This window comes from Oryctolagus cuniculus, chromosome 6 (genome assembly GCF_964237555.1).
Source record: "Oryctolagus cuniculus chromosome 6, mOryCun1.1, whole genome shotgun sequence".
NCBI classification, from domain to species: Eukaryota; Metazoa; Chordata; class Mammalia; order Lagomorpha; family Leporidae; genus Oryctolagus; species Oryctolagus cuniculus.
This window is the reverse complement of record NC_091437.1, coordinates 164,307,978-164,321,452: the sequence shown is the minus strand read 5'-3', so window position 1 is coordinate 164,321,452 and position 13,475 is coordinate 164,307,978. Positions and strand designations below refer to the sequence as shown.

The window sequence follows — 13,475 nt, the reverse complement described above, 5'->3', positions numbered from 1 at the left end:
GCTAAAATCAGAATAAGGTTAAATGATGTTTAACTCCAGTGTAATTGAAGAACAGCTTCACCTATAAAATTGTGAGTCAGTGAAGCTACCTTCTGTCTCCATCAGCTCTCCAAGGCTCATTTTCCCCAGAACTGAGCTGTCCACTATTGCCATAACTGTTGAGAAATTTTAAAGTAGGTAATACAAGAAATGCACTATGCTCTCAGTAATTCTATGAGCATATTTACTTCAGAGCCATTACTGGCAAGCATTGACCAGTATAGTTGAATATGCAAATGTGTGCATCTTCAGTCTGTAAAGGACAAGTGGCTATTTTTCACATTTTTGCCAGTGATGACATGACAAATCAAGAGGTTTGAGCAAAGGTGCACAACTATTAAAAATAAGAGTGGAATGGTGAAGCCAGGGCAGTCTGAGCACCTAGGCCATGCTCTTCCGTCACTGAGTGCGCAGACATCATGGCTTCCTGTATCATGTGCAAGTGGGAATCAGCTTACCTCATGGCTCCCACTAAGGAATACAAAGCTGACTATGCCCAGCGCTGCTCGATCCTTAGGGAACTGTCCTAACCTCTTTCTGGGATACATACATAATCACATTCTGTGCGTGTTTTCTTTTATTAAAAGATTTTACTTGTTTATTTGAGAGATAGAGTTGCAGACAGTGAGAGGGAGAGATAGAAAGGTTTTCCGTCCACTGGTTCACTCCCTCGATGGCCACAATGGCCGGAGCTGTGCCGATCCAGAGCCAGGAGCTTCTTCTGGTCTCCCACATGGGTACAGGGGCCCAAGGACTTGAGCCATCTGCTACTGCTTTCCCAGGCCATAACAGAGAACTGAATGGGAAGAGGAGCAACCAGGACTAGAACCAATGCCCATATGGGATGCTGGCGCCGCAGGTGGAGGATTAACCCACTGCACCTCAGTGCTGGCCCTGCATATTTTCTTGTGATTTGTGATCAGTGAAAGGGGGACTAGAAGCAGAAACCTCAAACGTGTGTGGCCACCTACTTGAAAGCAAGGGAAACGCCAAGCCCATAGTCTAATAAAGAAGATACACTTAAAAAAGAAATACTTACAAGTAGACATTTATAATCTCCAGATGCCAAATGGGAACCCCTGTGTGTATTACTGCTCTGAGGTCTTGGACCTCCATAGATTTGACACCAGATCTCTCAGCGCTGCTGCCCAGTAGCTGTCCATGGTCCTGAAAGCGTTGGCCGGCGCCGTGGCTCAATAGGCTAATCCTCCGCCTAGCGGCGCTGGCACACTGGGTTCTAGCCCTGGTCAGGGTGCCAGATTCTGTCCCGGTTGCCCCTCTTCCAGGCCAGCTCTCTGCTATGGCCCGGGAGTGCAGTAGAGGATGGCCCAAGTGCTTGGGCCCTGCACCCCATGGGAGACCAGGAGAAGCACCTGTCTCCTGCCATTGGATCAGTGCGGTGCGCCAGCTGCGGTGGCCATTGGAGGGTGAACCAACGGCAAAAGAAAGACCTTTCTCTCTGTCTCTCTCTCTCACTGTCCACTCTGCCTGAAAAAAAAAAGGCGTCTTCTTGGCTGGGTGCTCCTGACGGCATGGAATTTAGTACAGTGCCTGGTGTTGGTGATGACATTTTCTTGGATGGAGTTCAGATAATAAACAGCCTAGCCAAAGGTGTTGTTAAAAGGGAACTGATGATGAGAGTCTGAGACTCTGATATCGTTAAGGCCAGGAACAATATCTTTCCCATCCCTGAATCCACAGTTTATCGCATGGTGGGAACTTGGCCCATGCTCGTAGAAGCATGGCCCCATAACATGTATTCAAGAGGGGTGCTGCCCTGGGACCCGACTGCCATGTGAGCTGTGGAGGTTTGGGGATTAGGAGCCGGAGGATCTAGCTTCATGTCCCATGTCTTCCTCCATGGAATTGTGTGCCTTTGGTGATGCTGCTTAATCTCTAATCCTCATTTGATTGACCCCTAGCTTGGGAATCATCATCACCATCACCACCATCATCTCCTGCATATGCTCTGAGGGCTCAGTGGACTAATACATGAAGCAGTGCTTTATAAAGCTTTACTGAGTCCGTTACTGATTTTGTTACTTCTTCTTTTGAATCCCCAGTAGCACCTAACTCAGGACTTTCCACAGAGCAGTTCCCTAAATATTCATCGGATTGAATCAAATGTGACTTCTGTTGAGAATGGAAAATTTTGAGTTTGTGTTCAGCAGTCCCAGAGAGAGGAAAACATTTCCCATTCTCTAAATGGAAACCGTGGGCAGCATTGTACATCCAGATGCTGGCCTCTCTCATCATTTCCCCAACATGAAACAGGCTCTGGTAGTTTTACCGATGTCTTGCTGAGTGGCTAAAGGGCTGACTGGGCAGATCAATGCCAGGTGTTTCTTGATGCTTAAAGAAAACACTCCTGCAGGGTCTTCTCTCACTGCATGCCCTTAGCTCAAAATGCTCTTGGTAAACAAGGGAGGTCACACCTTTTGTTACTGCAGTTTGTCCACTCATTTGTTCATTTGTTGAGGATAATGAAAGAAAAGGTATTAGACCTAAGCACAGCCTGGACTCTTTATACATTATCGCAAAATTTGGGAAGAGTTAGTGTGCTAGTCATGTTTACTGAGGATGAGAAAATGAAGTGCCAAGAGGGAGATTCTGGCCAGAATTCGCCCAGGGTCACAGTGAGAGCTGAGGGTTTTAGTGACCCACTCACTTTCCTTGCTGTATTCTAGATGCTTCCATTTGGGTATAAATCAGGGCGCTGTCAGAGGATTCAGGTGCTGTGAGGATTTAGTGTCCATTTTTCATGTGGTCCTCACAACTGCTCAATAGATGGACATATTCCCTCTCTTTAGAACTGCGACAGCTCAGGTTCTACAAGGCCCAGGGACTTTCCTGAGATCATGCTGCAGACACAAGGCAGGAGAAGAAGCAGGATTTGAATTAGGTCACTATGACCTCACCCTGCACCAATATTCCTTCTTTAGTGAAATTGATCTTTCCTAGACAATTTCCTTCATATGTCCATTCTGTTGTATTTTGCATATCTCTAGCCTCTGACTGTCAGATAATCTGATCCAGCTCTTTCTGAGCGCATATGTTGTGAGTGAATGGCACTGGGGCTAGGGATGAAGACACCTGGGCGCCAGACACTTCCATGAATCCAAGCCATTTGGTCTTTATGGTAGCGTGAAGGGACTTTGCTGCTGCTTCTTTGTAAACATGCGTACTGAGATCAGATGAATGATTTGTTTTAAAATGCTGCAGATGGAGAGTGAGTCTGGAATGTTCCCTCCTTCCTGAACCCCAGTTTCTCCACTGGGGTGCCTGGTATTTCCCCACCCCATGACAGTGAAAGGCAGAGCACAACTATCCTGGTGAAGCTGGCATTTACCATTGTCTCTCTTTCTTCCCCATCTCTCTCCACCAAAGGGTCTGATGGGTCCAGAAGGCAGAGACGGACCCCCTGGCTTACAAGGTCTCCGAGTAAGTAAACATCTTCCCTCTTTCTTGCCCCAGCTCATGCACACCGGTTCCCATTTTATAAGGTCAAACAGAGCGGATGATGCCAGCTGCCGAGCTTGTTAAAGTAGAAGGGTTGGACTCAGTTCCCCAAATATGGCTGAAGATAATCTGCATGCTACAGCTGGAGCTGGGTTGGGTCTCAGAGGCATGGAAATGAGTGTGTTGTCTTGTATGGCTATGTATAAAGAAACGTGACACCCATGTGTGATCAGAACTCCTGCAGAGGGAAGCCTAGGGCTGATGGATCACAAAAAGGGGGCAACTGACCCAGCCTGAGGAGCAGCCAGGGCTTCTTGAAGGAGGTGATGGTTAAGTCTTGAGGAAAAAAAAAGGAGTGAAGGGATAGAGATCTACTTCCCTGCTCTGAGCTACTTTAACCTGTGTTACTATTGAGTGCCATATCTTTGGTGTGTCAGTTTAACTAAGCACTTATCTTCTTATCTGAATTGTACACACCTTCTGGGTTTTAATTCAGCAGTAACCAGGGCTCCTAACACAGTGTCATATGAAGCACAAGCACATTTGGGTCAGGTGTCCTCCTGGCAACCTTCCCAGCACCCTGGACCAGAACTCATATCCAATTCTGTGCCCACTGTTTCCAGTAGGAAACTCTACACAGAGTACGGTGCAAGGGACACAACCTCCCATAGATGGGACAGGCAGCTCCAGGGACTAGCAAGCTTAATACCTTGGAGGTTTTCATTGGAGGATGAGTGACCAAAGACAGGAGGGTGGACACAGGGGTCATGACAATTGGCAGGGTCAGCTCCAGTCCTGTGATGGCCTCTGCCATCCTGGAGATTCTGTCTCTCAGTGGAATTGGGGCATCAGAGTCAGTGGGTTGGCTGTGTCTACAGGGGCTGCCATGTCTCAAAGTCACATTTCTGTCCCTTGATTCTGAAATTGCTGACATCCTCTTAGTATTCAACACAGACCCTCGCCTGGCTATACCCACCTGTGAACATAGTTTTTTTGTTTGCAAATAACTTCCTGTCATAGTCATATTGAATCCTCAAGAGTCTGTGAGCTGCCGATGTGGAAGACTAAGTGAGATATGAAAGGGCATCATGAGGGTACATTGGGTGGGAGGGAAGAGAGTCACTTAGCTCCAGTAGAAGACCTTGGACATGTCACCTCCCACCCACATCCCCATGCCTGGCCTCAGTATCCATGTGAGTCAAATGAGGAAGTCACATGTGTCAAAGCCAGGTTGCTCTCTCCTCTGTGAGTGGGGGGATCCTGGACTTTAAAATAGGATGACCTGAGCAAGAAGCTCTACTTCTCATCTGCTGGGTGGCCCCTGCAGATTACCTGGTCTATTTCAAGTCCATTTACTTCCTGTAAGACTGGGGAAGGCATTACCCTGCACTGTGCTGTTATGAGAAGTACCCAGGGTAGAGTGCGGTCCACAGAGAGCTGATGGCATGCTCTCATTCTTCCAATGTGTTCATGTGCAGTTTTCAGAGAAAATAGTAATCTTTGTACATTTATGTAATGAATGTTTATGTGCACCTTGTTTCATTTTGCATTGAACTGCTGCAAGTATTACTTTCGCTAATGCAGTATCAGATGGTAGGTGGAATTGTTTATGTAAAGATGAGTGTGAAGGCTTTTTCATCTATGCTGTGATCTAATTTACTTTTATTAAAAAAGGGAGGGAATATCTTACTTGGAGCTTGCTTGTCAGGTCCACGTGTTCTGAGTTCTTACAATGCACAGGCCCTCTACTAAATAGGTGCCTTGGGGGTTTCTGAAAAGATTAACGTCTTAGCGGTCAGCTAAGGAACCTGATGCATGTATACAGAGATGCCCAGCACCTCAGTAGAGGTGCAATGTTCAGGGGGAAGAGAAGCGGCATTGCAGAAGTGAGTGGGTTTCAGCAGGAGCGATGGCGGCATTGAAGACTGCCATCCTGTTGCTTTACCCATCAGCTCCCACCCAAACCTCCTCTCCAATTTGGAAACTTGCCAGTGTGGTTCAAAGGGCCGTGGGCATGGCCCTCACTTCAGCTCTGCCAGTGCCATGCTGGGACTCTCAACCAATCCCTCTTCCATTTCCTTTCCTTATGTACCTCTTTCCTTTCTTGTATTTGCTGGTTTTCTTCCACCTGCCCTTCTCCCATCTCACTCCCCCTCCTCTCTCCTTCCTGCCACATTCTCATTCATTTAGTGAGTGTTTCTTGAGCAGCGACTGGCTGCAGGCTTTGGATCTCTGTGCTCCTGTGTGGGATAAAAACATATGTGAGCAGAGTGCAGGGAGGCTGCACTGGGGAAGCTGTCCCTGAATGTCTTAGGGGTGAGGGCGTTGATGCTGACAGCTGCAGGATGAGCATCGCAGACAGAGGGAATGGCCTGAGGTAGGGGCCTGAGGCAGGTGCCTGCTTGGGGAGTTTGAGCTCTGAGGCTGGCGTGGCTGGAGGCAGCCAGGGGGCCACTAGGAGGAGAAGTGGCAGAGACTGGGAGCCAGTTCATGGTAGGCTGTTGCATCACGATAAGGACTGTTAACTGCTTTTAGAATGACTGAACTACATGCCTTTAAACATGCTTTATTATGGAAAAAGGCCATTTACAGAGGCAGAAAGATCAGTAAAATAAACCCTTATATACTGGTACCCATGTTAATGCTTACCAAGACACTGGGGAAGTTGTGGGTGTACCAACCCTTGCTTCTACACACCTGTAGATTAGCTGAAAGCAGCCCCCCAAGCCATCATCTCATTTTGTTCCTAAATATTTCAGTATGTTGTCTCCCCAGAACAAGGCATCTTAGGTGAAGCAAAACCATAATACCATCATCCCTTCTGAATCTATGCAAACAGCTATCCGAAGTGTCGTTAAATATTCACCTAGTGTTGAGAGTCTTCCTGTCTCGTGGAGCCCTGGGTGCAACCTCCTCACTGCAGTTTGCCACTCAGCTGCAGCAGGGCCCAGCTCTGCCTTCCAAACACTTCTGTGTGCCTCTTGTGTTGGGAACAGACCACAAGGGGAAAGGAGACCAACGAGGTGACCCAGACCAGGGCCAGGGGCTGGAGGAGGCACAGGGCTCCTGAGCACCCTTACTGGCCCAGGTCCTGTGGGGAGAATATGGCTGGAGAGTCTAACGCAGGAGAGGGAATGGTGCAAGGCACGTGACACGAGCGTTGACACAGGGTGCAGCTGGGTCCAGAGGAAAACTCCCTCTCATCCTGCTCCCTCTAGGGAGTAGAGGATGATGACCAAGGGTGTTTTGGAGACCCCTGGCCCTCTAGTGGTCACCGGTGTTTCCCTGATTCCCGCTGGTTCTGTCCTGTGCATATTGCTGACTCAGTGCCTGTACCTAAGGAACACAAGAGAATAGAAACAAATTGCAGCCTCGTGGGCTTGGAAGCAGCTTCCTTTTCAGTCGTTCTCTGGCTGAGTCAGGCGGATCGGAGACAGAATGACTTACCCAGAGAATGATGTCTACTTCCTGCGCTCGACCTGTCATTTCCTGCTCATCAGTTTCAATGGAAACATCAGTGAGAACTCCTGCATGTCTCTGTGCCTGTTCAGGCTCACCAAGGGGAGAGACAAGACCACGGCAAGGTGCGGGACCCTGTGTGCCGAGAGGCAGGGACTTCAGCACAGGGTGGGGATAGGAACCCAGGCCCTTCATTGCAGGGCAGTGACAGGCTAATCCCTGGCAAGGTAAAGGCATCATTTGGACCAAGCAGGTACTTTTCCACAATTACATGGTGAAGTGGAGAATTGGGAGCTAAGTACACGCTCCACCATCCCACAGGAGACAGCCCCCTGCCTGCCCACCTGCCCACCTGCCCGAGGGTAGGCCACCCAACTCCTGGAGGTCTCGCATTCCTTCTGGTCGTCTAGACCAGGCCTCGAAGAAGCTGAGCAGGGAGCTGTGTCACGGAGATGCAGTGGGAGAGGCTGCAGTTACAGCCGAACCAGGATGTGCCGGCAGGCGAATGAGCCTGGATCCAGGCCATTGCGGCATTTGAAAGCTCCGGAGCCTGCAGGGGACTCGCTTTTTCCAAACAGGATCCTTCCAGGCCATCTTTGCCCTCCCCACGGCAGCCACCTGCCCTGCCCCCGGCACATTCTCCGCAGAGGACTTACGTGATGGTTTTCTGTTTGGAGAATTTGTTTGCTGTTGTTTTCTCCACCAGAATGTGAGATCAGGAGTGCCAGGACTTTGCTGTTTATTTCTGTTCCCACAGCACTGAGAATTTCTCTGATCCATCAAACGTGTGTTTTATACACACACACACACACACACAGGAATACATAAAGGCGTCAGTGAGCATCTTGTGTGATCAGGGAGGAACCACATGCAGCTGGGCACAGACACGACTGTGTGAGTTGACCCCAGAGGTCTCAGAACTGGGCATCTGGTCACCTGGGTTCTGCCCTTTAACAGGGAATGTCAAGTTTTTTTTTTTTGTTTCATTTTGTTTTGTTTTTAATTTTATTCTATTAAAGGCAGAGTTACAGAGACAGAAGGACTGAGATTGAGATATCTTCCATCTATGGGTTCATTCCCAAATGGCTGTAACCGCTGGGTTGGGCCAGGCCAAAGCCAGGAAGCCAGGAGCTCCATCCAGATCTCCCACATGGGTGAAGGGGCCTAAGCACTTGGGCCACCCTCTGCTGCTCTCCCAGGCCACAGCAGGGATCTGGAATAGAAGTAGAGCAGCCAACATATGAACTGGTACCCATGTGAGATGTGGGCATTGCAGGCAGTGGTGTTGCTTGTTTTGCCACAATTCCAGCCCCAAAGTTGAGTTTTTTTATGAGAAAAAACAACATGGTCCCTTCTTGTGCCTTTTTATTTTTAATTTTGGTTGTACTAGATCCTGGCTGAGAAAAAAAAATTAGGCTTTGCAATGTAATTTGGAACATCTGAACCAGTAGAATCATCCTGGTAAAAGGGGTCCTTGAGAAATTTAATGCCCAGGAAGACAGCACGACCTTCTCAAGGTCATGTGGATCTTTGTGCTCTTCCACAGTTGGGGGCGAACTCTTCGGCCCGTTTGATTTCTTTCTTTTTTTTTTTTTTAAGATTTATTTATTTATCTGAAAGTCAGAGTTACATAGAGAGAGGAGAGGCAGAGAGAGAGGTCTTTCATCCACTGGCTCACTCCCCAGATGGCCGCAGCGGACGGAGCTGCACCAATAAGGAGCCAGAAGCCTCTCCAGGTCTCCCACACGGTTCAGGGGCCCAAGGACTTAGGCCATCTTCCACTGCCATCCCAGGCCACAGCAGAGAGCTGGATCGGAAGTGGAACAGCCAGGTCTTGAACTGGCACCCATATAAGATGCCAGCACTTCAGACCAGGGCATTAATCCGCTGCGCCACAGCGACGGCCCCTGGCCCTTGTGATTTCTCTAATTGTCTGGTCTCCCTTCTCACTATTAGCTGAGAACTGAAGACGTGTTCCTATCATTATAGATGCTCTCACTCCTACTAAAGATAGAAGGGCTCCCCATATGCTCCATGGTGTTCTTGATATGTCAGTTGCTTTAGGAATGCATTTTAATGGGATCCATCTGTTCAGGTATAGAGCTAGTGGAAGAAAGCAATGAAGGAACTGAACAATGATTGCATAGTAGTCGCTGGATTTTTTTATACTCTTGCTTCACCCTTAATTCTTAGAAATTACTGGTGTTACCCAGATTGTTAAAGTGTGGCAGGGATTGGAACTCAGATTTGGTTGGCTCTGAGACTGCGTTGGCTTTGCTTTAGGATGGGATAAGTGTGTGTGTGTGTCCATCTGTCCACTGATGGACATGCGCACCAAACTCCTGACCTGGAGCCTTGCTTCCTTGCTGTGTGTTCCTTGAAGAGATCTGGAACCATTTCTAGCCACTAGGATGCACTGGACACATATCACTTTAATTTCTGTTTCTCTTGGAGCTGAGGCTTTCATTATCGTTTGGTGCTATCAGCTCCAGTGTCTGGCAGACTTGGGTGGAGAAACATGGGTGGTCTTTTGTCAGTGGCATCCCAGGTTGAATTTGTTTTACTTTCCATTTATCAAGCCTTTCCCGGCCTTTTTCTTCTCTACCAGATGGTAACAGCATCATTTGGATCACAGGCTACTGTTTGATTCATTCCTGGGCATGGAGCCAGGGTTTATGCTAGGACACCCTGGGTCTTCCCTGAGCACCTGGTCTCAGCTCTAACCAGTGGAAAATAATCATGTTTGACGTTTGGAGGCATGGAGCACGGGAACTGAGCAAACGGCCATACGGTGTATATTAGAATCACTCATATAAGCAGTCCTTTTATCCGCTAATGGCCCCTGCAATGGCTGTGTTCACTCACTCGAGCTGGCTGGGAAGGCTTTTTCGGCTCAGAATTTATGGCTTCCCTCCTCTCTGGGCAGACAGCCTTGGAAGCACCAGCCCCACTCAGCATCCTGGCACTCAGAATGGCTTGAAAATGACCCTTATGATAAACTATAAACACTCAGGCAGATACTGTGCTGGGTAGCAATTTAAAAGAGAAGAAGAGAAAAATGGCAAAGAATACACCCATTGTTAGTAAAACAGCTCTGGGTTGCTATGAAACGGTCATTACCAGCACTTCTCAAACCCCCATAGTCAGCTGTGGGTTGAAAATGTCAAAGTTACATAGGAGCTGCCCCTAGAGTGACCAGTCACTGCCACCACAAAAACCATCACTGTCAGAAAACCCACCATCATCATCACTGCCACCACGGGTACCACCAAACTCACTGCCATTATCATTACCACCATCACCAAAAATCTACAGGTACAACAGCACCAAAATCCTCGCCATCAGTGTCACCAGCACCAACTGTGCCACCAGCACCATCACCACCATCACTGTTATTCCTGTTGGCACCATCACCACCCAAGTTAGCACCATCAGTGTAAGAACCATCACTGTCACCTCCACCGTCATCGCTGTCCCAGCACCACTGTCACCAAGCACATGGTGGCCTCCTCTCAGTTATCTCCGTGACACAGCCAGAAGGTAGTGATTCTAAAAAACAGGTATAGAGCACGGTCTGTCACTCTCTGGGGACACTTCCGGAAGGAGCCAGAACATTCCTATTCCTTTCCACCACAGTCACTATGTGCCTCCTCTCCATTCTCAACAGCGTCTGCTACCTTTGATAAATGCTTTATGATACTTTGTAATCACTTTCTCAAACACCAAGTTATTTCTCCTGCTACTGTATTTCCTGGTAATTACAATGAATATCCTTTCTCCATGTGGGACAACTAAGACTCAGTCAGTTAAAGACTTCCCTCCCCCACCTACTTTAGCTTTAGAATCCTTCGCCCTCAGAGCCATTCAGGAGCAGGACTGGGGAAGGAAGACAGAGAATCCTTGGATGGAATTGAGTGGTCAAACCCTCAGAGCCACTTTCCTGGAGCTTTGCACCCTGCCCCTGGCAATTCTAACTCATTACCCTTCAACTGGCCTTGGGGAATCTGTTTCTCGCAAGTATTTTTAGCATTTTGGCTGTTATCTCTGGCAATTGTTGAAGCTGCGTGAGGAGGTACTGGTGTGGGCTGTGATTTGGGCAAGTCGAGATGGGGAGGGGCTATTCCAGATGGAAAGAGCACATGGGTAGATTCCCAGAGAACACAAGTGCCAAGGGAGCGTGTGGGACTGCGGCAGGCAGCCCAGCAGGAGATGGGAGCAGGAGCCCCGGAAGCTGGATGGCAGAGACAGGGCAGAGTCCCAGGGCCTGGAGGTCTGCACAGGAAGCAGCTCAGGTGGTCTCTCTGAGATAATGAGGATCCTCTGATCAGTTCTGATGTGGGTGGTGGCTTGGGCGGAGCTTCCTAACCATGTAGGAAACACAGCGGCCAGCACAGGTTGGCCCAAGGAGTGTCCGCAGGGGAGAGGTGGGCCCCGAGGGCCAGGGTCAGCTCTTGGTGGTGGCTGCAGGAAGGAGAGGGCCCTCTAGGAGCACACAGGTGGCTCTGACCCTGACTCTGAGGGTGTAGAAAGTGTGGATATGGAGGCCAGAGCTGGACAGAAGGATCAAGTCACCCTGGTGATTCTCTGGGAGGAATGACCCATGTGATTCTGACTTTGGGGGGCAAGGATGTCTTATGACACTACCAGGGTCACAGATTTCTTTATTATTTTTAGTAACATATTCATGCATTTATTTGAAAGAGAGGGAGAGAGAGACAGAAAGATATCTTCTATCTGCTGGTTCACTCCCCAGATGGCTGCAGTGGCCAGAGCTGGGTCAGGCCCAAGCCAGGACCCTGAAGCTTCCTCTGGGTCTCCTACATGGGTGACAGAGGCCCAAGTGCTTGGGCCATCTGCTGCTGCTTTTCCACGGTCATAACCAGGGAGCTGGATCGGAAGGAGAGCAGCTAGGACTGAAGCAGGTGCCCATATGGGATGCTGATGTCACAGGCAGTAGCTCCACCCACTACACCACAGCACCAGCCTTTGGGTCACAGATTTCTCATGTGTTTCCTCCTCTGGCCTCTTCTTTTTCTTCTTCTTGCTGAAAACCTACTGCTGGAAATGTTTGCTTCTGTAGGCACATTTTTTCCCCACCATATCCTCCCTAACTGCCCACAAGTCTACTCGTCTGATTTCCCCAGCCCAGAAGCACCTCCTGACTCCATGCCTGTTCCACGTCCCCTGTTCATCTCATGTGTCCGTCTTCCCGAGCACTAGCAATGCCTTCTGTAAGAGAAGGCATTGAGGCTCACAGCAGCCCCCCAAAGGTGATGGCGCCATCTGGAGGAGTGTCGCTCCCCCTCTTCGTGGAGGAACGACACAGGACCCTGTGCTGTTCTTTCGTCTGCTCGGCCCTCCCCGGGTTTGCTGCTGGTTCTTCCCGGGTTGGCTACCAACCCTTCCACCTCCGTGGAAGGGCGGTTCCCCCTAGCCACATTCCCCACTTCCGCGGGGGAGCGGCACACCGCCGGCCGGCTCTCTCGGGGGCTGCTCAGGTGTTCCTTCAGATGTTCCCGGTGCATGTTGTCTCCTCCTTTATAGTCCTCCTCCGCCAATCCCAACTCTGCTACCCACACGCCGAGTACACTGCTCTCCTCCAATCAGGAGCAGGATCAGCTCCTGGAGGTCATCACTCAAGTTGGCAAGAGGCAGCTGCGTAGAAGCTGTTTCCTCCTCTCCCAGCGCCATATTGTGGGAGAGCAGATGCATAGAATAAGTCTTAATTCCAGTAACTTAGTCTAGTCCGAGTTGCTCCCAGTTGCTCCCCACAGAGGAGGAGCTGATGCATCTTAGAGATTCTGCTCAATCCAAACCAAGAGCGCCCTGTCTTCTCTGTGGTCCTCTCCTACCAACCCTCACGTCTTCCCATCCCTCACGTAACAGGCACTTTGCTGGCCTCGGTTCTGAATTCTGATTGTTCACCAGATTGTTCTACTGACCTTGAAGAAAAACGGCTTATTCATCTCGTAAATAGCCGGTGACTCTCTGTGGCGTAACCTGGAAGCAGTTGGAGGAGGTGTCTTGTCTGGATGCGGAGTTCAAGGTCTCCATTCCCTGAGGACGGGGAGCTGGCAGTGTGTGGCTCTCTTAGTGACCACTGCCTGTCGTTTGCCGTAATCAGAGCACGACCGGGGGGTGCCTCTGAGGCTGCACTCTCCTCTGAAGCTATTGGCGACCACATTTTGAATTTCCCTGACAAGTGTCAAGCAGTGCATTCTTCCCTAGAGCTCACTGCACCCTGTGGGCTCCCACCTCTAAGTCAGACCGACTTATCTGTCTGCAAGCCCCCAAATCACCAACTTACAACTCCACTCCTCCCTAACATTGCTTCTCTCAGTGCATCACTGCTGTCCCCACTGCCACCATGATGGCTCTGGACCACACCAATCACAAAGGGTCCGTTTATCCCACAAACATGCATCGAGTGTGCGTCACTGTTCTGGGACCACAGCAAGCATTGGACACAACCAGAGCTAATCCTGCTTTCTGGGCTTGTGTCCCGTGAGGGCTGGACA

At 49.5% G+C, this 13,475-nt stretch overlaps 1 protein-coding gene across 2 annotated transcripts in view; it reads left to right on the top strand.

Moving 5' to 3' along the window:
• Positions 1 to 13,475, top strand: part of COL22A1 (collagen type XXII alpha 1 chain) — a 261,951-nt gene that overhangs the window by 122,088 nt on the left and 126,388 nt on the right. For both annotated transcript variants that reach the window (XR_011389346.1, XM_051844068.2), the window contains exon 22: positions 3,427 to 3,480. Coding sequence is in view for 1 of the 2 variants with exons in the window: in XM_051844068.2 (XP_051700028.2) it covers positions 3,427 to 3,480 (54 nt within the window). In the remaining variant the exon portion in view is untranslated. The remainder of the gene's footprint in view (positions 1 to 3,426; positions 3,481 to 13,475) is intronic.